At 37.8% G+C, this 23,677-nt stretch overlaps 1 protein-coding gene across 2 annotated transcripts; it reads left to right on the forward strand.

Annotated features, from left to right (window-relative positions):
* Window positions 1-13,869: 13,869 nt before the first annotated feature.
* Window positions 13,870-17,054, forward strand: LOC148015278 (uncharacterized). Of its 2 annotated transcripts, none has more exons than XM_087665795.1 (2): window positions 13,870-14,018; window positions 14,100-17,054. In XM_087665795.1, exon 2 carries the CDS (start codon window positions 14,656-14,658, stop codon window positions 16,084-16,086), a length of 1,431 nt encoding a protein of 476 aa, XP_087521921.1. In that variant the 5' UTR covers window positions 13,870-14,018; window positions 14,100-14,655; the 3' UTR covers window positions 16,087-17,054. The 2 variants fall into 2 exon arrangements, with proteins under 2 accessions (XP_087521921.1, XP_087521922.1); XM_087665796.1 differs by having other exon boundaries at window positions 14,898-17,054.
* The last annotated feature ends 6,623 nt before the right edge of the window (window positions 17,055-23,677 follow it).

A 23,677-nucleotide genomic window follows, 5' to 3' on the forward strand; every position in this document is an offset into this window, starting at 1 on the left:
CAAAAGTCTATTGAGTAGGATGGAACCCATCATGCAAAAATGCCATAGAATTGATTATGCAAACATCTCGGCAACCAATTTGTAGATCACTGGCATCAATGTTATGGGCCTCCAATCAAAGCGATTCACAAATCCAGTTTTAGGAAACTGCTTAATAAAATCGTCTTTTCACGCAGGCTTAAGATTCCTCTGCATGTTGTCGAGTATGGATTCATGCAGCCAACTCTGGTATGCACTAAGCAATTCTGATACCAAGCCATCCCATCGAGGTGATTTTCATCTTCTCAATTAGTGCCAAGCATTCTCTAGGATAGTCTAAGGCGAATGGCTCTTTTAAACCTAATGCATCTCAACCACAGTAGTACTAATAAAGGAAAGGGGCACGTAAATTAACATAGGGTTGCTTACAACAATGTTCTAATGCTAGAGATTATGTCTAGTGGCCGACTGCATTTTCAGCTTAGACCATTTTTTAGTAAATCTTTAGATGAGCAATCTGTATTTGCACTAGCTTTGATCATTTATATAATCAATGCTAGTCATTCTACATGATAACATGCACATACATGTATACATGTATGTATACTTGTGTGTGTATAAAAATAAATAAATAAATAAATAAATAAATAAATAAATAAATATAGAGAGAATATCAACATCATTGTGAAAGGCCATTGTGGCCTATGAGACAAGCAAGACATACAAAGAAATGTCTCTCTCATCCAAAAGTGATAAATGGCATGCATGTGAGACTAGATATTAGTTGATATTCTAGGTAAGAATATGTATGTGGAGAGAGAGAGAGAGAGAGAGAGAGAGAGAGCACTATTGACCATAGTTTTGAATGACAACTTGCAAAGACTAAAAAAGCTCAAACCATTAGATACACATGCATCCTTAATTTTTTTTTGGATGAAACATTATATCATTGATATACAAAGAAAATAAAGCCTAGTGCAAAGTCTTCCAAAAACATCAAATACAATCGTAAAACACCTCCATAATGGAATCATGGTGTTGCTCGATTGTTAGCTATTATGCAATGATTGTTGTTGCCATCGAGAAAGGAAGTTCTATGGATGAAACAAATGACTGACTATATGTGCTTGATTTCATTGGTTTTAGATTGTCCAAAGTACCCAAAGGCCAATTGAAGTAAATAATTTACAATATTGGGACAAGCTAGATTGAAATTTGTCAAACGGTCAAAGAAATTTGCCAAATAGTTGTGATGGGAACTTGGTATGCAAAGCTTCAAGCCTCCAAAAAAAGAAACTTATATTCAATGGTAACTTAATCTTTGAAATCTTGTTGAGATTTACTTCGATTTACTTGTCATGATTTGTTCAAGTGCCATCAATTTCATGTTTGTCAATCCAACTTGAGTGGCATAATGTATTAGTAGATCTTAATGGTGGTCATTTGATGGAGTGATGAGGTATGGCAACCTAGGGGATTACTCTTGAGTTTTCGATCTTGTGGATTTTTGAGATGTATCAAGATTAAGAACACACCAAGAATCTTGCAATAGATTCTATGTTTTCCTCCAAATTGGTTAATGATGCATGTGAAGACTATAAGGGCTACATGCATTTGTAAAAGGAAGCAATTGTCCTTATGCATAAACCACTCTTCATATATCCCAATACCTAGTTTGTGTAACTTGAAGGCTCTAACATGTTCTTGAATAGCCAGTGTCTTATAGGAAATAACACTTCGATGAATATTCTCTTTACTCATGGAATTTCGATGGAGGGAAAGTTTATCAAACCATATAAGATGGGATAACATTTCCTTAAAATCCTAAATGAATCTAGTTGATTATGGACAATGACAAAGTTTCCCTGAATAATGACCATGAGGCCCTTCTGGTTGATATATGATCCGTTTTTCATATGAGTTGGTTGTCATACTAACAACCAATGAATCCAATGTAATACTCCATAATAGTTTTTATTGAAAGAAAACCAATAACAAGGTAGGCTTATGTATAGAGATGATGATGGGGTACCCAATTGCCCAATGGAGAAGGCTAAACTCACCCACCTTCTCATCAAGGTCCAACCCTACTAGCTCATTGCAAGACAATTGTATTGATTAGGGCAAGATGGGGCATTGAACAAATGAATATTAGTGGATAAGAGTATTGATTCGAATAGATGAATTGGCGTTGACACCAACTGTACCATACCAACCATTGAAAAATGGCAATTACATGGATACGACCTATAAATCTTGTAGTTCTATACTCTCAAGATTTATGCACGTTGTTGATTTTTTTTGAATGGATCACGTGATAGAGTGCATACAAGACTAAAAGGCTCTAATGGTAGCATCAATCTTACAAGCCCCCTACATTGGTCAGTTTCATTCCACATTCACCTTGCCATGGAAAGTTTATATATGTACCTAACATGACTTATAAGTTTGTGCTAGTTAATCAAATGATTTAGAGGATCTAGAAGTTCCCTTTCACAAGCATGCTTGTATGGTATCAGATACAATAGACACCATGTGGGTTGTTTCTCTTGGAAAGAGGATATTTAAATTAAGTGTCATTATGGCCAAAGATTGACATGATAACTTGGCTATTCTTCATGCTAAATTTTATAACATTGAGATGTGACACAAATGGATTTGGTACATGATTTTTTTGTGATTGAAGTCTACCAAACTTAGGTGTCATTACAAGTGTCTTGAAGTTCAAGGGCACAATGCTGTCAATGTGTGTGTGTGTGTGTGTGTGTGGTGCTTCCTAATATTGGAGCTCATGCATGTAGATGTGTGGATAGGACCTTAGCCCAACTTGTTGAAGTATCATGTGGCATTTGTGGATAATTACACAAGGAAAACCAAAATGTATTTTATGTGGGAAAATGTAGAAATACTTGAGAAGCTCAAGTTTTAATTGCAATATGATTGAGAAAGAGTCTAGAGATATGACAGTTGCCATTTGTTTGGATGTGGTATTCAATGCAAGTTTCTTGCACATATGCACATTAGCTAAATGGTGTAGTAAAGATGAATAATATAAACATTATACATGGACATTGCACTTTTGAGTGAAAAAACATGTCTACATTTTTGGGCAAATTTAGTTACATAGGAATTGAAAAAGTGATTCAAAGTAGCATTATCTATAGAATACCCACCTCAGAATGAAGCAATTACAGGGATCTGCCATCACAAATACTGTGCTTACTAAACTGGTAATTACAGTATGTCCCAAAAACTCATTTAACCCTATGAAAATAAATAGCATATCAAAAGTAGTATCAGTCATTAATAAAGGAATGACTTCTCCAACATACCAAACAAATTTGTGTAAGTATAATCATGAACTTTAGCAAAATAAATGCTAGGTTGGATGAAGTTTTTGAGCCGAGAGAAGTTTTGTTTGACTTAAAACAAATTGTTTTACTAGAAATCCAATAAGTACTGTGGGCTTGGTTGTGTGCATGTTATCCATCTAGAAGTTTGACTTTAGAAAATGTCCCCCACACTATTAGAGAAGTTGAGGGGATCACAGAGCATTCCTATGAAGGGCCACATCATATACTGTCCCTATTGGACAAAATTGAAGGGTTTATCATTAAGGTGTGTTTCTTATAGAGAACAACAAATATCCTATTATTCATTCTATTAGAACTTGGCAAAGGTTTATAAATAACAAGAAATTTAGTAATCTATGTGATTGATACAATAGTGGGTTGTGGGAATCGAACCCACATCAGTAGCTTGCAAAGTTAAGTATTATAGTCAATGTTATCTTATGTTCCTAGCATCTCTAATTCAAAATGGAATGTGAGAGTGTGTAGTTTATGTCACAAGCAAGATGTCTACTGCAGTGATGTACAATAAAAATCCAAAGGAGAAGTACTCGTTGAGAAAATTAGGTGTTTCTTATTGGGCATTCATTAGAGGGAAAAGGAAACAACACACTTGAGATACTCATTAGCCATCCTATAGTATTTGATAGCTCACTAGTTTTTGGTATTCTCTAGTTGTCACTATGGATGAAAAATTTATTGATGCATTTGGAAATTAGGTCCTAGGACAGGCCATATTGAAGTGGTATAGCCAACTTAGGGAGTGTTTTGACCACAACAAATTCTAGCAAGCCATGGTCTATTCTATTTAATATATTTAGATTATATATAGGAGGTTCTAGAATGGTTAGATGTTCCATACGTTTGGTTGATATTACATGAGCAAATACATTTTAATCATATGAGTTAATAGGTTCTAAGTCTCCACCAAATAGCTTTGATTCTAATGCTCAAGGAAGTACCAAGGTTCAACCACTTGTTGATGGAGTTCACATCTCATGTTTGACTTTAGAATTGTTGATTTTGAGTAGAATATCAGTGTACAACCTTATGTAGGACATTAGACCACTTCACCTCGAAGATATATTTAGGTGAGATACCTAGTTCATAGGCTTACCCATGAACAATGATATTTTTTTCAAGGGTCTCTCTTTGAAAATCAATCCTTATTTGGTGACAAGGTCCTTAACTTGAGAGGTAAATTATTACATATTGCTATATACTTTTATATGGATGTTTGTGGATATCCATACTTTTCATCTACAAAAATAGACATTTTAGGGGGTCAAATCTCACTATTAATGCACAACTTTCAATATTAGGCAATCATTATGATTTTGGGGGACTAAAAATGACCCTAATTTTCACCTAATTTGTTAGAGGATCCATATTTTTAGCCTGAAAATTGAAAAATTTCCCAAAAGAAAAACACTACCCATGATGGATTAGCAACAATACATAATCCCTATTTGATGTGAGAGATATTTGAGGAAAGAGTTAAAGACCCATAGTAGATACAACCCATGGATGAGGAGATGGGTGCATTGGAACAACATGTAGCATGATTGATTGTAGATCCTTGAGGAACACAATGTTATTGGTTGTATGTTGGTTTACATGATTAAATACAAGTTGAATGGGAGTGTAAGCATGTGTAAGGCTAGATTAGTAGCAAAGGGATATGGATAGTAGTACGACATATATTATGATTATATATTCAACCCAATTGGCAAGATGGTGACAAGTCATGAGATGGTTCTATTAGCTATGGCTAGTGAGTGGAAGATGCATCAAATGGACATTAAGAATGCATTTGTGAATTGAGAGTTGATAGAGGGATCATACATTCAATAGCCATTGAGATATGAGGATATGAGATATCCACATATGTATGGTTTGAGAGTTGATAGAGGGACTATACATTCAATAGCCATCGAGATACGAGGATCTAAGATATCCACATAGGAATGGAGAATTCATGAAGCTATTTGTTGGATGAAGCAAGTGCCATATGATGATCTATTCAACCTAATTTCCAGGATGGCCACAAGTCATGTGATGGTTGCATTAGCTATGGCTAGTGAGTGGAAGATGCATCAAATGGGCATTAAGAATGCATTCATGAATTGCGAGTTGATAGAGGGACCATACATTCAATAACCATCGAGATATGAGGGTTTGGGATAACTACATAGGGTATGATGAATTCACAAAGCTATTTATAGGATGAAGCAAGTGCCACTCTTATGATAATATTAGCAATATTATGGTACATTATTGCACAAAAAAATAGAGGTACACTATGAATGTAGTGACGGGTTAGTCACGAAGATCGAGACAATAGGTGTTTGTTATGCATAGAGAGTGATAGAGAGCAAAGTAGAGAGTGAGCACGTTTAAAGGTACAATGACGAGTGTGTACCTTTAGGTTTTTAGATAGATATATATGTGTAAGTACAAGTGCTAAGGGTGTGTTCCCCCCCAAGCACATTTAAAGGCACGAGGCATTTATTCCCAACAACCTCCCACCTAAAGGAAATGTGCCTTAAGAGGAGAAAAGAATCAACTAAGTCTAGGTATGTACAAAGCTGAAATACATATATCTATCCAACTCCCATCATATGTTGGAAATGAACAAACCGCTCTGTTGGAAGACCCTTTGTGAGAAGGTCTGCAAGATTATCATCTGTATGCACTTTGACAAGCTCAATGCTCTTGCTATCAAGTACATCTCTAATGAAGTGGTACTTCACCTGTATGTGCTTTGTCTTTGCATGAAAGACATGATTCTGTGCTAGCATGATAGCACTCTGACTATCACAATGGAGAATAGGTAACTCTGTGATGCTAAGCTCTCCCACCAGATGTGAAAGCCATAAAGCCTCCTTGCATGCCTCAGTTTTCTACAGTCCGCATGGCCAGCATAATCTGCATCCGTAAAGCCAACAACAGATGCCTTCTGCTTCCCAAAGCAAATGCAAAACTCCTTTGTGACTTTGAGGTATCTCATAATACCTTTCACTGAATCCCAATTCTTCTTGCCAGTGTTTGCCATGTATTTGCTAACCACTCCCATTGCAAAGGCAATGTCAGGATGTGTAGCAACCATAGCATACATCAAACTGGAAACAACTAAAGCATATGATATCTTGGCCATTTTAGCCTTCTCATCATCAGATGTAGGGTTGTCCTCTGCACTGAGTTTCACATATGGAGACAATGGAGCCTCAATTGTTTCCCCCCCTCCATATTAAAACACTGCAAAACCTTGGAGATATACTCTTGTTGAGATAGATAGAGTAAGCTTGTCGACATATCTCTGAGTATTTGCATGCCAAGAATGTGATTTTTATCACCAAGATCCTTCATGTCAAAGTTGCCATGAAAACTTTGCTTCAGTGAATCCAAGGCATGAGTATCCCTGCCAGCAATTAGCATGTCATTGACATACAAAACCAAGATAATTAGTTTGCCATCTGTTTCCTTCTTGGTGTACAAGTAGTGATGCACTTGACTTCTATGAAAGCCTTAAGACTGCATGAATGTATCAAACTTATGTTACCATTCTCTTGGTTCTTGTTTCAGCCCATACAAACTCCTTTTGACTTTACATGCCATCTTTTCTTTCCCTTTTTCAACAAACCCTTGAGACTGCTGCATATATATGTCTTCATGCAAATCACCATGTAAAAATGCAGTCTTTACATCCATCTGAATGAGTTCCATATCTTCACCTGCAACCAAGCCCAAAATGATTCTCAATGGAGTCATCTTGACTACAGGAGAGAAAATCTCATCAAAGTCAATTCCATGCTCTTGCTTGTACCCCTTTGCAACCAATCTTGCTTTGTACTTTGGTGAGGAACCGAAAGTGACCTTCATCTTGTAAACCCATTTGCATGGAAGTGTTTTCTACCCTTTAGGCAACTACACCAAGTCCCAAGTGCCATTTTTCTCAAGAGATTCCATTTGTGACAACATGGCTTTATACCATTTCTTGTTGTCCTATCTGTCCATTGCTTCCTTGAAGCAAGATGGTTCACCACAGTCTGTCAATATGACATAATCAACCACATTGTTTGCACCAGGAACAAATTTGTCAACTTGTCTAGTAGCCCTAGACAATCTCCTAACCCAATGATCATTGTTTGCTAGCTGTTCTTGCAAATTTCCATTTTCAGCATGTTGCACTGGCATTTTAGCCTGCAAATAAGCATTAACAGCTTGCTGTCCTAGCTGTTCCTGCACATGTAGTGGCTCATTATCATGAGCAGTAGCTGGCTGATAATTTCCATCATCATTTTTTACATTTAGAAGTTCATTTATAGCAGGTATTTGCTACTGTACAGTGGGCACATTTTGCTATCCAAAAGGTATTTCTTCCCAGAATATAACCCTACGAACCTTCTTAGTTTTTTCGGGTTGTTTATGCATGTGATCTTTCCGAAAGATAACATCATTGCTATGTACTACTTTCCTTTCCTCCGGATCCTACAATCTAAACCCCATTTCACCCTTGTCAGCATATCCTAGGAAAATACATTTACAGGACTTTGGCTCAAGTTTGCTGCACTTTTCTTTATGAATGTGTACACAAACCTCGTAGCCAAACACTGTCAGGTGAGCATATGAAGGTGGCTTGCCCAACCACGGTTCTTGAACTCCCCCCCCCCAAAGACCTGTTTGGTGACCGATTAATTAAGTGAATGGCTGTCATAATAGTCTCTGCCCAAAAGCCATGAGATAATGCAACATGAGACAACATTGTACGGACCTTATCCTGTATGGTCCAATTCATACGCTCTACAACTCCTTTTTGGGGTGGATTATGAGGGGCAGTGAGCTCCCTCTTTATCCTTTTGTTGTCATAAAATGCTTGAAAGGCCTTGGACACATATTCTCCACCATTGTTAGATCAAAGACACTTAAGTGTCCTATTAGTCAGATTTTCAGCTAACGCTAAGAATTTTTTAAACTTGGCTAGCACTTCATCCTTGCTACAAATAGGGTAAACCCATACCTTCCGTGTAGCATCATGGACAAAGGTGACAAAATATTTATTTCCCCCTAAAGATAATCCTGGCGTCTGACATACTTCTGAATGCACTAACTCTAGAGGAGAAGATTTTAGTGAAAGAGACTTTTTATGAAACGTCTGTGCATGATTGCCATAAATACAATGATCACAGTGCTCAAAATCAGCATAATAAAGACAAATCAAGTAACCCAAACGCGAAAGTACTTTCATTCTAGTTTGACTCACGTGTCCAACCAGCCATGCCACAAAGAACCACTTGACTGCTCGGTCACAGCAACAACATGGTCACGCACACTAGATACATGAAGTGGATACAAAGTATCACTCTTGCAACTTCTGGCAATAACCTTAGATCCCTTATAGATATTCCATTTTCCATCACAAAAGGTGGTATAAAAACAATCATCATCTAGCTACCCTATGCTAATCAAGCTCTTCTTGAGTTGAGGTACATGCCGTACATGTTGAAGGGTGAAGACAGAGCCGTGCAGAAACTACAACTACACACTGCCAATACCTGCAATGTCACATGCATAGTTGTCCCCAAGATGGACAACACCATGTCGACCCCCTGATAGGCAGAGAACCACTCTCGATGAGGGGTGACATGAAAGGAAGCACCTGAATTGAGAATCCAGGTATGCATGTCATCATCTGTATCTGCAAGTAAAGCATGTGCACTAAAGTGTGAAGAGACAAAGAGTATGTCACTCCCACTATCACTATCATGAGTGACTACATTCACCTCTTTAATTTTTACACTGCTTTTATTAGGTTGATTGTCCTTCTTCTCTTTCTTACTATCATTTGTCTTCTTGCCCTTTCCTTTCTCTTTCTTCCATTTGTAGCAGTCATGTTTAAAGTGACCCTTCTTGCCACAATGATGGCATTCAACATCTTTGCCACGTGATTTATTATGTCCCTTGCTATCATATTTACCTTTCTGCTATGATCTGCCCGTAGTATGCAAAGCACTGGAAGACTTACTAGATGCATTGTTCTGCCGATTCATTTCTTCCATGAGTAAAGCCTTCTCTACATTAGCATACAAAAGGATCACATTAAAATTTCTCATAGCAGTCTTGAATGTATCCCAACTCTCTGGTAGAGTGCAAAGCAAGAGTAGCCTTAAATTCCTCATCAATCATGAACTTCAAGGCAACCAGCTAGCTGAAAATGGAGTTAAAATCTTTGAAATGAGTAGACATCATTGTACCCTCTTTCATACGCAAATCCATAAGCTTTTTCAGCCAATGCACTTTTCTTGCAGCACTCTTCTGTGCATACAGTTCTTCCAGTCGAGTCCATATAGTAGATGCAGAATCCAAACCTTCAATGTTAAACAACAAGGCGTTAGAAATCGATAGCTCGATGGTTGAGCCTACAAGCTCATTTAACTCATCCCAATCGTCCTATTCCATATCTACAGGCTTTGCCCCTTGTGTTTTGATCGGCTTTGCCTGTTTCTTTTGCAACATGATATTGTAGCTCTGCTTTTGCCAAACTACAAAGTTATGTGCTCCTTCAAGCTTCTTTATGTGCATGAGATTACTACTGTCACTGCTACTAGCCACCATGATTTTTAGCCCAAATGTGACAAAAAAATTAGCAAATGCAAGCCCAAACTATCACCCAAGTGACCAAGGTACAAACAAGTACCGACCAGCAATAAAGACCACATAGAAGCATAGATTTCCGATCTATAATTAAATTTATAGAAGCACCAAACCATGTGCTACATCGTTCCACAACTGATTACAACGTTCCAGAGGCATATACATCACATTACATGAGAAATCCCAAAATTTTAGCTGCAATTTCTGTTGTACATGTACCCACGGGCATAAAATTTGACATGCACAGTCAAAAGCCCCAAAATTTTTGTGCTCAAAGCATCGACCACACATCTACATTTTCTCTGTCATGTATAGAACATGCCAACTTCGCCAAAATAAAGCAAATTCAGTAAAACCCCCAAATTTTACCAAGCGTTGATGTCCAAATTGCGTGGAATTCAACTTGCATGTACATAAAATGACCACGTGTTGCACATATTTTTCCCAAATTGCAAAAGCCCCAAATTGCATAGGGTCCAATGTCCATGAATGTCGAGAAATTGGGTAAATTTCAACCCAATTTGTGCATGTACATGAAAAGCCCCAAATGTCGGGGACAAAATGTTACAAATTCTTGCAATTTCTGAGACATATAGCATTGTTGCATCTTGCTCGAACCAAATCTGGACAAATCCGCAAATTTTCCAAGTCCTGCGTGTACTAATTTTAGTGAAATTGAAAGAATTTCACTAAAATGTGAAAAGCCCCAAAAAATTCATGGGTAAATGTGCATCAACTTTGCAATTTCTGAGTCGAATTGTCCAATTTTGCATTAAGATCCCCAAATTTGAGAAAAGCACCAAGTTTCTGGGCCTAAATCTGCCCAAAATCTTGACTATGCCTACATGCACAAATGCCCGTTAGTGTGCAAAGGACTTGTTTGCAGGAAACCTTTGAAAAAATTAAAATTTTGCAAAGGGAAAATGAGGGATGCGTTCTCGTTGACCAGCCGTAGTCGTTGTGACCTGTCGCCTGTAATCACATTGTAGAAAAAAGTGACGTCTGATCAAGCCTACGGCTCCTGCTTGTCGCCTTGCAGTCGTGCTTGTCGTGAGCACTACAGTTGTCGTGTATAGCTCCCGCCAGTCACGCCTCTGAACCATGCAACGTTTGTCGTCAGCACTGCCACATTGCCACGGCTGCTGCTTGGTTTGGTCATTGCCCACTAGTCTTCAACTTGACGCTGGTTCCCTAGTCAGCTGAACTGCCCAAAAACCACACGCACCAATTCCTTTTTAGCATGACCTCAGTTCCTTTTTAGCGTGACCTGAGCTGCATAAGCCTTTTGCATGATGACCTATTCAATGGTTGCCTACACAACTTGTCGACTATCTTTCTTTTGCTCGGCGAGTGCACCTGAGACTCTTGCACAAACTTCAAGAAGTACGAACGCCTCAACTGTAGCTCTGATACCACTTTGTAGTGACGGATTAGGCACGAAGATTGAGATAGTAGGTGTTCGTTAGGCGCGGAGAGATAGAGAGAGTGAGAGAGAGTAGAGCAGAGAGTGAGCACGTTTAAAGGTACAATGATGAGTGTGTACCTTTAGGTTTTTAGATAGATATATATGTGTAAGTACAAGTGCTAAGGGTGTGTTCACACCCGAGCGCATTTAAAGGCACAAGGGCCTTTATTTCCCAACAACAAATTTATTTGAGAGAAGAAACTTTGTGGTAATATAGACTTACAACATGTGTCCATGTAGTACCAAATTACCGATAATCTCATGGTGATTTCCCCCGAGAGAAGTTAGAATACTTTCAACAAGTTATGAAACTAGACACCATCAATGATACAAACTCAAGGACACATACTCATTGTGACTTGAGCTTAAGGGGGGGGGGGGGGGGTGTTCACATGTATGGTGCACATGGTGCCTGACTTGATATGACTTCTCATTGTGGACAAGCAAGACTTGTGTGTATGGTGAATAGGTGGGACCCATATCACATTGCTATCCCACACCAATAGTTTTCGCATGTATATGTAGTGTTAGTATATATGACACACTTGGTCATTTTAGATATAGTGCACTCATTAGTAATAGAAGAGAGGTGAGCCCAAGAAGTTCCCTTCCACCATCTTTGTGTGCAATGTTGTGTCTCCTCTAGTTTCGTACATATGGTATTGCATTTGCTTGCCTTTATACCATGTACCATAACCTTCTATCAATGTTTGCACTTGAAAACTAAAAGCATGATGTGCACATTCCATGTCTTTTGGAGCATGCACCCTAATTGGATGAATAATCTCCTTTGCTATACACTAAAATTGTTGATGCATAAGGTAAATTCTATGTATATGCAACAATCTTTTGATGTCATAGAGGGTGATAATCCATGGGTGTATCAAAACACTTTTCCAACCATAAATATGCATGATCTAGTCCACCCATATTTTGCAAGTAAATGATCCATATTGTTGAGCATTTAACAAATACCATATCTGTTCAGTCAACACCCAACAGTCTATGAATGCATTATAACAATTCGTAAAGCCATGCAACCAAAGTATCAAAATTTGTCATAAATCAGGTGCATGTAACAAAGAAACTATGTTGGTTGTGCTCTTGTGTACTTCAAACCACATTGTGTTTACACGATTCCATAGTAGCCTCCACTTATTTATATTATTATAGAGCCCTTGTATGTGATATGCAAAACATTTTATTAGTGCAAACATAACGGGAATATACAAGTAGAAAAAAAGCGTTTGTGCATTATTTAGAGTAATTGCACTGGTAGGTGGTTGATATGGCATAGTGGGACATTCAGTGGTGGCTGAATGTTTGAACTAACTTAACTCAAAATATATGTCTCCCCCAAGCCCTCCACCCCTTGCAGTTCCACTCTAGTGGAAGGGGGTGCTAGTCTTTTTGTACTCCACAAGATACAAAATTGGTTTTGATTGCATTAGTGGTAGAAGTGCATGTAGGTCCAACTATTAAAATTGTAACCAAACTATTAAAATTCGAGTTTGATAAGTTGGGAACTTGAAGATTGTGATGAGCTTGTTTTATGTATCTCTTACTTGAAGATTATGAGGTGGAGACATAATAAGGCTAGTTTGCATGCAAAATCACATTCATTTTTATGATCTAATCTTTTGGATGTTTGTTTGCCTTTCCTTGCACTACTTGTAGTGCCACATACAAGTTGAGGGGCAAGTCTAGCTAGACATTGTTCTAGGCTTACAAACCTTGGAACTACTAATTAAGATACTTCACCAAACAACCCTTAATCTTGAAATCATAGACAAGAATTGTTGTGCATTCTCTCTCTCTCTCTCTCTCTCTCTCTCTCTCTCTTTTCCCTAGTCTTAATCTTATTTAGTTAAATGTTTGATTGTTGTTTTTGAAACGAAATGCACCGTGGAAAATTTCAAGAATGTGAAGTGAGGCTAGAGTGATGATGACCCTTGTGCTCTTGTCCTCTTTATCACAAATAATTGATTTGAAATGTAACATGTCAGATTCCTCAAACCTTTAAGGATGAGGTTGGAAGGGGAATAAGGAAGGAAGGCATAAATGTGACACAATGTAGTAAAAGCAAGGCATGTTGTAGAATGAAGAGGAAAAAGAAAGGCCTATCAATGACATATAATGTGGATTAAGATATGAGAGATGTGTGTATAAAGTAAGGCATGTTGCAGACTGAAGATGAATGAATGGTAGGAACAAATGAAAAGAAGGGCATATCAATGACATATAATCTGAATCAAGATATGAGAGAGGTTTGTATAAAGGCAGGCATGTTGTAAGCTTAAGATGAAATGTATGAACAAATTAAAAGCAAGGGCCTATCAATGACATCATCATCATCATCATGTGAATTAATATAAGATGTAAGAGGCGTCGTCTGTTTAAATAAGCATCTGACCTTGGGATTTCAAGCAAAATACGCGTCGTTGCCGAACACACTTTGATGGCTCAGACAAGCAGACATAAAAATATGGAGAGGAGAGAAGCTCTTGTCTGTTCCTGCAGCTGAAGTCAACGGAACATCTGATGCAATTCATGCCCCTGAAACTTGATTAGTAAGCCTCCAACCCGCACTGTTCATTTTTCTGCGGTTCATAGACCCTCCATGCCATCTGATGCAATTCTCTACTGATCAGATCTGTAAGCCTCCAGCAATTACATGTTATCTGATGCAATTCATGCCCCTAGAGAGCACTCTCCCTAGTTCCATTAATTGGTAAGCATCCAAAAATTACAGGCTATCTGATGCAATAATTACTCCTAGAGCACTTCCCCTAGTGCAATTGATTGTTGGTAAGCCCCCGACAATTACAGATTATCTGATTCAATTTTCCCCGAGAGAGCAATCTGTGTAGCTCAAGTGATTGGTAAGCCTCCAACAGTTACAGGCCATCTGATGAAACTCATGCCCCTTTGAGCACCCCCCAATTGCTTGATCGGTCAACCCACAACATAGTAGTAGAGAATTGGGTTGTCTCTTCCATAGTCTGATTTGTGAGCAGAGAATTGGGTTCCCATGCATCCAAGGCAAAGACCTGCTGTTTCATGAAGTAACGGACCCTTACGAAAACATAAAGCAATGTGTTTCTTGTGATAATTCAGATTTTCATCTTTGCCTAGCAAGATATGGCCTGCATCTATCTGCTTCCACACTCATCTCGCAGGCACAAACATATCTGCATCCATGCATAAATGGACAGGCTCCTTGTGGTCACCCCCACTGAAGTGAGACTCCACTTTGAGACAGGAAAGCAGGCCACTGCCAAAATCAGGCTTCATAATGTCATGCACACTATGCCTGTAGCATTCAAGGTGTGGTCCACTGCACCGAAAAAATATACTGTTTTACCACAGTGTTTCATCATCCCTCCCCTTGGAGAACATGTCATTCAAATAACTGCTAATTGCAACTTCCCTGACAAGTTTCCTTACAGCCAGGATAGATTCTACGTGAAGAGCCTTACGATTCCCACTGGCAAGGCCACACATGCTGAATTGAACTTGTGGTTCACTACGAGGAAGAAGCACGTGTTCAATGATGGGACCCTGAGTGTGGTTTTCACAGGAAGGCATGTGCTATTGAGACTGGCTGCAAATGGCTCCTTTACATGCGTGAATGAGGTTCTGAGAGATACACATGTCGATGCCAGAGACAACAATGGTCGCACAGCATTGTTTCTTGCTGCAGTCCAAGGTAACCTGGATGCAGTGAAAGCACTCATAGGGAGCAAAGCTGATGTGAATTCCAAGGATAAAAGTGGGCAGACCCCTTTGTTTGAGGCAGTTCTTGCAGGGCATGTCAAGATTGTGGAGGCTTTGCTAGCAGCTAAAGCTGATACATGGCATAGGAATTGGCGTGGCTGGACCTGTCTTCATGCTGCAACGGCTTGGCATCGCAATGACATTGTTAGGTTGCTGCTCAATTCTGGGGCTGACATGAATGCAGTGGATGAAAGAGGAGGGACACCCTTACATGAGGCAGTTTTGAAAAGGAACTTCCAAGCCCTTGTCATGTTGGTTCAAGAAGGTGCAGATTTAGATAAACCATCTAGAGATGGGTCTACAGCTCTACATGTTGCTGCAGCTGTTGGCTGTGCAGAAATGGTCAATTTTCTGTTGCAAGAAGGGGCTAACATGAATGTCCAAAATGCTGAGGGAAAAACACCTCATCAATTGGCTTGTGAGTATGGACACTCTCACTTGCTTGGCTCCATGTTGTTACAAGAGACTCTGCAAAAAGCTGCCTGCAGAAATGATGTATCATTAACGAATGAGTGCTTGTTACTCGGTGCAGCACCAGATGAAACTGACCAGCATGGTTGGACCGCATTACACCGTGCATCATTCAAGGGTCATATTGAAGTTGTCAAGCTGCTGCTCAAGCACCAGGTTGACATCAATCTCAAAGACGAGAAAGGGTACAGTCCTCTACATTGTGCTGTAGAGGCAGGACATGCTGAAGTTGTCGAGCTTTTACTGCAGCATGGAGCTGATATCTGTAGCAGAACCTGCAAGGGAGCACTATCTCCCTTGGGGTTGGCATCCAAAGCTAAGCACTTGCCTTGCTTTCCCTTGAAGCTGCCCAACAACAGTGAGACTGATGACATTGATAAGCCATATTAGTGCCATGATTAGTGCCTTTTTGAGATCAACCACAAACTCTGATTAACATTTGAAGGACCATTATTTCTTGCCAATTGACCTGTAACAGGCATCAATAAGGTGATCTTCTCCCTTGTATGTTGGATACGCTCCTCTGCATTGTGATGTAAAGGCAGACATGCTGAAATTATGACTGCAGCATATGGAGCTGATATCTGTAGCAAAACTTAAGCACAGTTGCCTTGCTTTCCCTTCAAGCTGCCCAATGACAGTGAGACAGAGGACAGTGTGAAGCTACATTGCCCATTTGATAGCTTTCTATGATCACTACCTTTGGGATCAATCACAAGCTCTGATTAGCATATTTAGACCCAACATTCCTTTGCCAATTGGCTTGCAAGTATCAATAAGGTGACAAATGTCACAAAGATCTGTCCATTCTATGTTAGATAAATTCCTTTGCTGCATTGTGCTGTAGAGGCAGCACATACTGGAATTGAGCTTTTACTGCAGCATGGAGCTGTTATCTGTAGGAAAACCTGCAGAGTCTCCCTTGGCCGTGGCATTCAGGACTAAGCACTTGCCTTGCCTCTTCATCAAGCTGCCCAATAACAGCGAGGAAGATGGCATTGTGAGGCCACACCTGACTACTGTGAGTAGCATCTGAAGGCCCAACATTCCTTGCCAATTGACAATTTTTTGCATTGAATGCAGCTGTCAATGAGGTGACAATTGTCATCACAAAGATTTGACCCTTGTATGCTTGTGATATAGAAGGCAAAACTACAGAAATTACAAAGGCTCGCCGTATTGAATGTATTGAAGGAAACAAGAGTGCATAAGTGCACATGAGCATTTAGGTGATGGGCTAGCAAAAATGTGCATGGCCTCTAGGGTTAACAAAGCTCTAAGCCTTAGTGATTTGATTATTGGATCTAATTGTGCTCTATCCTTAAGTATACGGTTCCAATTACACTAAGTATTTGAGAAGTGGGAATGAATGCATCAAGTACTTGTAAGGTGGTTGTAGCATAAGGAGCTTACTTAAAGCATCTAGAGTTTTACTAAATGAAAAATAATATACATCACTCAGGGAAAAATAGTAGAAGCTTAAATTTGGTAGATACCCATTAGGTGCACTTGGGAGAAAGGGTAGAAGCTAAATTGCTATATTATCCAAATTAAGACATAGTAAGCTTGGTTTTTGCACGTTAATAACTTGTATCTTGTACATGACTTTCCATATTGGAATTTGGGATGTAATCTATGATGCGAGCACATGCAAGTACAAATTTACCATCCAACTAGATCTAATTTATTCATCTTGGAGAAGTATACATCGTCGAGTACTAACAGATGAGATGGAGGCTAACAGATTGTGAACTCAAGGAAAGAAACATATAGATTTGTGGGTGGATGGAAATAAATATCCTAAGGATCCTTCCATAGGTAAACCTTCTAATTTTTTAAATATTCATAACTACGTGAGATATGTTGGGGAAGGTTATAACGGGATGCTTGGCTATTGTACAAGGTTATGATCTACATCTTGCACATACATGGCTCAAATGAATGGAATGAGAAAAGGATTATTAATTGCACAGATAAACATTTTTGAGCTTACAAATAAGATTGACATTCAAAAAATGCAAATAAGTCATTACAAGACAAGCTATCACACTTAAAGGAAACTCCAATAGGATTAAGAGAGAGGAAGAGACAATTAAAAAATATAATTAGCTTATCTGAGAGAGTAAAAAAAAGAAGACTGAATCTTACAAACAAATATGTCTCTAACATATCATGCATTAATATTTGAGAGAGTGAGGAGAGAATCAATCTTTTAAAAGAGACCATGAATAAGAATGGTATTTTGAGGATTTTTAAGTTATCTCAAGATGTGGATTTGAGAGGCCCAACTCTTAAAGAATTGGCAAAGGACTTAAAGGACACAATAAAACCAAATGAAATTGTAGAGACGTGATAATGTGGGTATTAGTCGAAAAGGTTATCATGCTATCTCTAGATTATGGTTTAAAAATCTTAAATGTAACTGTACAATAAATACATTTAGGTTGCCTCAAGCCCTTGCAGTATCGGTTGCAAGGATTGCTGTGAATCGTAAGATTCCATATATTTTTGGGGAATACATTCATATTGAAGCATCTATGCAATATGAAAAGACAAAAATAAAATCTAATTTTTGATACAATGCATTTAACAATATATGGGTTGATCTAAGAAGAGTGTAGATGGTACGCAGATCGGATGTCGTATGCTTGTGTAGTGAATGCCGGAAGGTCCCCAAGAACAATAGAACTCTACTTTTTGCACAAAACTCAAGGTAAAAAGCATGCACGACATGAACAAGAGACCAATTGGGTGCAATCTCCCCCCATGCCTTGTGTGAGCGCTCCACAAAGCATGTATTTCTATGTATTAATCATCTTCAAGCTCAAAAATAATAGCCCAAATTACAAAATAGCACGCTTTTGGCTTTTGAGTTTGCTTTAGCACAAAATAGAAATAAAGCTAATGGGCGGCGCCCAAAGAGTCAGGCATACCCAATACAATGTCCAAATACAAATATCATAATCGTGCGCCCATGCTCATACAAAATAATAAACAAATATCCAACACCTCAATAAATAGGCGCGACAAAATATAGGCGCCATGCCTAAGGTATGCGCCCATCAAAATATAAGTGATAACTCGAATACTCGCTATCCTCCAATGCTTTCCTCTGTCACTGCTGCTATCTCTACACATCAACTGAAGCATTCACAATCGTTAGTAAAATAATACAATTAAACCGACAAAAGTGAATACCTAGCAGTCTTCAGCTACATAAATAAATCAACTGGTTAGAAATCAATCCTAACCTTAATTTATTATGAGTGCGCACTCTAAACTCATAAACGTTTATTAATTTAATATGTATTTTACGGAATCATCCGCTATGGTATCACCCATGTACACACTAAATTAATGAAACGCCCGAAAAGGATAGGCGTCCCCATCAACTTCTCGCACAAAGAATCCACTTTGTGTATGAGCCCCGGTCAATAAAGTTTACGGAATCCGCCGTAAAACCTCACGGAATCCACCGTGAAATATGCCTCCTGGCATCATACCCCCAGGGTGGGACAGCAATTGACCTCAATTGCTATTATCTCAATGTGGAGCTAACAGAGTGGGGAAAGCATTTAAGTCTCTAGCGTGCATCCATTGGGCTTCTTCTACAGGATGGTTCTTAAATTTGACTAAATATCTAGAATATCTTCGGCCAATTCTAGTAGTCATAAAGTCAGTATCTATGATAGCTTCAAGTTCAAGTATTTCAGTCTCTTCATTTAACAAAGGTGGATTTTCATAAACAGGGTGTACAGGTAATTGGCCTCTAAAGGGTAATAATAAACTAATGTGAAATGTGTTGTGCATTTTCCAGTGAGGTGGTAATTCTAACTTGAATGCATTGTCATTAATTTTGTGAATGATCTTAAATGGTCCATAGAATCTAGGTGTTAATTTCACAACTGGATCTTTATCTATACTTTATAATCTATGTTTTTCTATTCTCAACCGAACATAATCATCAACTTTGAAATTCATTACTTGTCTTCTCTTATTGGCTTGTTTGGTATATGATTGCTGGGTTTTGGCAATCATGTCTTTAACCTCATAAAAAATAGTAGCGTGCGTACTAGCAATATCATCAGCACTCTGAATTCTATTAGATAAAGATGCAACAGGTGTAGACAATCTATAACCATAAATCACTTCAAACGGTGCTTTCTTTGTAGATGCGTGTGGTGTATTGTTATATGCAAACTATAATAAATGCAAAATGTCTGTGGTTTAGAAATAGTGTAAGCACGCAAAAGATCTAGAATAGTACTATTAGTAGCTTCTGTTTGTCCATTAGTTTCAGGATGAAATGCAGATGAGAAATCAATTTTTGTTCCTAGGTTAGCAAATAAAGTAATCCAAAAGTTGTTACAAAATCTAGAATCACGATCAGAAATAATAACTTTTGGTAATCCATGGTTAGTGAAAACAGTTTTCAAAAACAATTGTGCTGCCTGAGATGCTGTTAAAGTTTTCTTACATGGAATGAAATATGCTTGTTTACTAAACCTATCTACTACAGTCCAAATCATGTCATGGTTAGCTTTAGTATTAGGTAAACCAGTAATAAAATCCATAGAAATTTGTTCCCATAGTCTTGATGGAATAGATAAAGGCATAAGTAATCCATAATGTTTACCATGATGTCTCTTAACTCTTTGACAAATCAAACATTCAGAAACAAAGTTAGATACATCAGTGTCCATATGTGGCCAACAAAAATCTTCAGTTAATGTACGCAAAGTAGATATGATACCTCTATGACCTTGATATGGAGGACAATGAATCTCATTCAAAACAAAAGATCTAAATGGAACTATAACACATAATCTCTTTTCATAAAACATGAATCCATCATTATAATACAGTGAATCAATAGGAATCTAGTTATTTCCAACTAATTTATTCTAATCAGCATGAAAAGTAATGTCCTGATGATAAGTATCTTTCATAGGAGTTAGAGAATCAAATGATATAACAGAAATATTATGAATGGTGGGTCTTCTACTTAATGCATCAGCCACTACATTTTCTTTACCTGGTTGATATTGAATGATGGGATGAAAACTCTGAATAAAGGTTGCCCATTTAATATGTCGGTCAGATATTTGGGGTTGGCTAAGTAAATGTCTAATACTTTGTTGATCAGTCTTAATCATAAACTCAGAACCCATTAAGTAGTGTTTCCATTGTCTTAAAGCTTGTACCACAGCTAATAATTCTTTATCATATGTGGAATATTTAAGTTCGGAGGGTTTCAGTTTACAACTAGAATAGGCTATGGGATGATTATCTTGCATAAGTATGGCTCCTATTCTAGATCCGCTAGCATCAGTAACTACTAAAAAGAATGGTCTATTAAAATCAGGTGCATGGGTTAATGCATGTTTCAATAAGTTAAAAGATTTCTGGTTATTAGCAGACCAATGATAAACAATACCTTTCTTTAAAAGTTTAGTCAAAGGCAAAGCAAGTAATGAAAAATTTTGCACAAATTTTCTGTAAAAACTAGCAAAACCTAGAAAAGATCGTAACTCATGCACATTTTTAGGTATAGGCCAGTTCAATATTGCTTCTATCTTCTTAGGGTCAACTTTAATACCATCTGATGATACAATATGACCTAAATATTCAATTTCTGTTTTAAAGAACTCACTCTTTTCCAGATTAGCATACAGTTGATTATCTTTCAATAACTTGAAAACTAAGAACAAATGTCTATAATGTTCTTTCTCATTTTGACTAAACACCAAGATATCATCAAAGAATACAATAACACAATGCTGATATTTCAAAAATATACGGTTCATCATTCTACTAAATGTAGCAGGTGCATTAGTCAATCCAAAAGGCATCACTAAAAATTCATAATGACCAAATTGTGTTCTAAATGCTGTCTTGAATATGTCAGACTTATCTAATCTCACCTGATGATAACCAGATTTAAGGTCTATTTTACTAAATATGGCAAAACCTTGCAGTTTATCCATAAGGTCATCGACTCTAGGAATTGGATATCTATTCTTTACTGTGATCTTATTATAGTTAATGCACATACGATAAGTATTATTCTTCTTCTTTACCAACAAAATAGGTGCACCAAATGGAGAACTACTAGGTCTAATCAATCCTCTATTTAGTAATTCCTCAACTTGATTTTGAATTTCTTTTTGCTCTATCTGGTTATGCCTATATGGTGCTTTGCAAGGTGGTTGTGTACCAGGAATCAAATCTATTTTGTGGTCTTTTGGACGTGAAGGAGGTAAACCAGGTGGTAGATCTTCTGCAAAACAGTCTTTAAAGTATGCAAGAAATTCTTTATGCCTAGGGTGCATATGTTTTTCTTTAACGTGCAGTTCATTCACCCAAATGAGATAAGATTTATTACTTTTGCGTAATGCACGTTTAGCTTGAGTATGAGAAAGCAGTGGAAAAGCATTAGATACATGCATACCATACAATGTAATATGTTTTCCTTGAAATTGAATATTAATTGAATGTGTGGAATAATCTATATCAGGGTTATGCTGATGACGCCAAGGCATACCCAAAATAATATCACTGGACTGTAATGGTACAACTAGAAAATTCCTTCTTTCAGTGTATTCACCAATTTGAATTTCTAGATCATGCACCTCTTGTGTTCCATTATACCTTGTGCCTAAGAATGCTGCTTTAATGCAATAATGCGTAGGAACAGTTTGTAATTTCAATTCTTTCACTAGCTTTGCAAAAATAAAATCATGAGTACTACCATCATCATGCAAAATAATCTTTTCTTTTTCATGCACTAAACATTTCATTGTCAATAAAGAATGTGGAGTTGGCATACCTGGTAAAGTATCCGAAGGAGTGGTAATGTCGTCTTCATCTTCCGTAAAATCAGGCATTTCTTTATGTTTGTTGAGTGTTGAAATGACTTGTTTTTTGGCTGATTTTTGTTGTTTTTGAGAGCTGAATGGTTGATTTTATGAGATGATTGATTGGTTTGGAAGTGGTTTGAGAGTGTTTTGGATGATATTGATTGGGTTTTGGAAGATCATGATATTTATTGGAGGTTCTGTGATGTTCTGATTGGTTCTGTATACCTTCTGTTTTGCTCTGTTTTGGTCTGTTTTGTTCTGATTGTCTTCTGTAAAGATGGATGGAGTATTGATTGATGAAGATTGAGATATTGAGAAAGCTTATTGAATGGTTTGTGAGAGTTTGGAACGGTTTAAGAATGAGTTATGTGGTTTTGATGACCTTCTGTAACCTTCTGTAGGTGTTCTGTAGAGCTTCTGTCTCTGTTCTGTTTTGTTTTGTTCTGTTCTGTTCTGTTCTGTTCTATGACTGTTCTGTATGCTTTTGTATGTGTTCTGATGGATGAGAATGTAGCTTGGGAAAATTTTCTAGCCTTGGAAAGAGGTGAATACAAGTGCAAAAGAGCTCGAAGAAGTGGAAGAAGTAGCTGCTGAAGACTCAAGTGAAGACTAGAGTGAAGTGACAGTAGTGAGCTATGAAAGGACACTGTAGTGGCTTTGGTGACTCTTCATATCAGACATACCTCTTGGGAGGGGTATCCACGACCTAAGAGGGATTATTGAGAGTGATTTTGAGAGATTGTAGTGAGGATATGATGTATTATTGATGGAAAGAGAGAGAGAGAGTCAGAGATAGCCAATTCTACAAAAACAGAGTGATTGTATATGAGAGATTGAGAGAGAAGACTATGAAGATATTGAAGATGAATACTATGTGATGTATTTCCATTCAAAGATGGTGTATTCCTTTGCTTTCTTTATTCTATTGATGGATTTTGTGAAGATATTGAAGAATATGGTTGATTCTACCAAATCCGTGGGAGATCTACATAATGCTGCATGAAGAATTGTTGTGCCTGGTGTTCTTTTCTTTATTGTGATCATATGAAACATGATAAACAAGCTTGTTGGTGTTACAAGATAGATTTTCTTGCAAGAGAATTCCCTTTTCCTTGGTGTTC

The sequence above is a fragment of the Lygodium microphyllum genome, chromosome 24 (genome assembly GCF_053477565.2).
Source record: "Lygodium microphyllum isolate KBCC chromosome 24, Lygodium_microphyllum_v1.1.10, whole genome shotgun sequence".
Taxonomy (NCBI): Eukaryota; Viridiplantae; Streptophyta; class Polypodiopsida; order Schizaeales; family Lygodiaceae; genus Lygodium; species Lygodium microphyllum.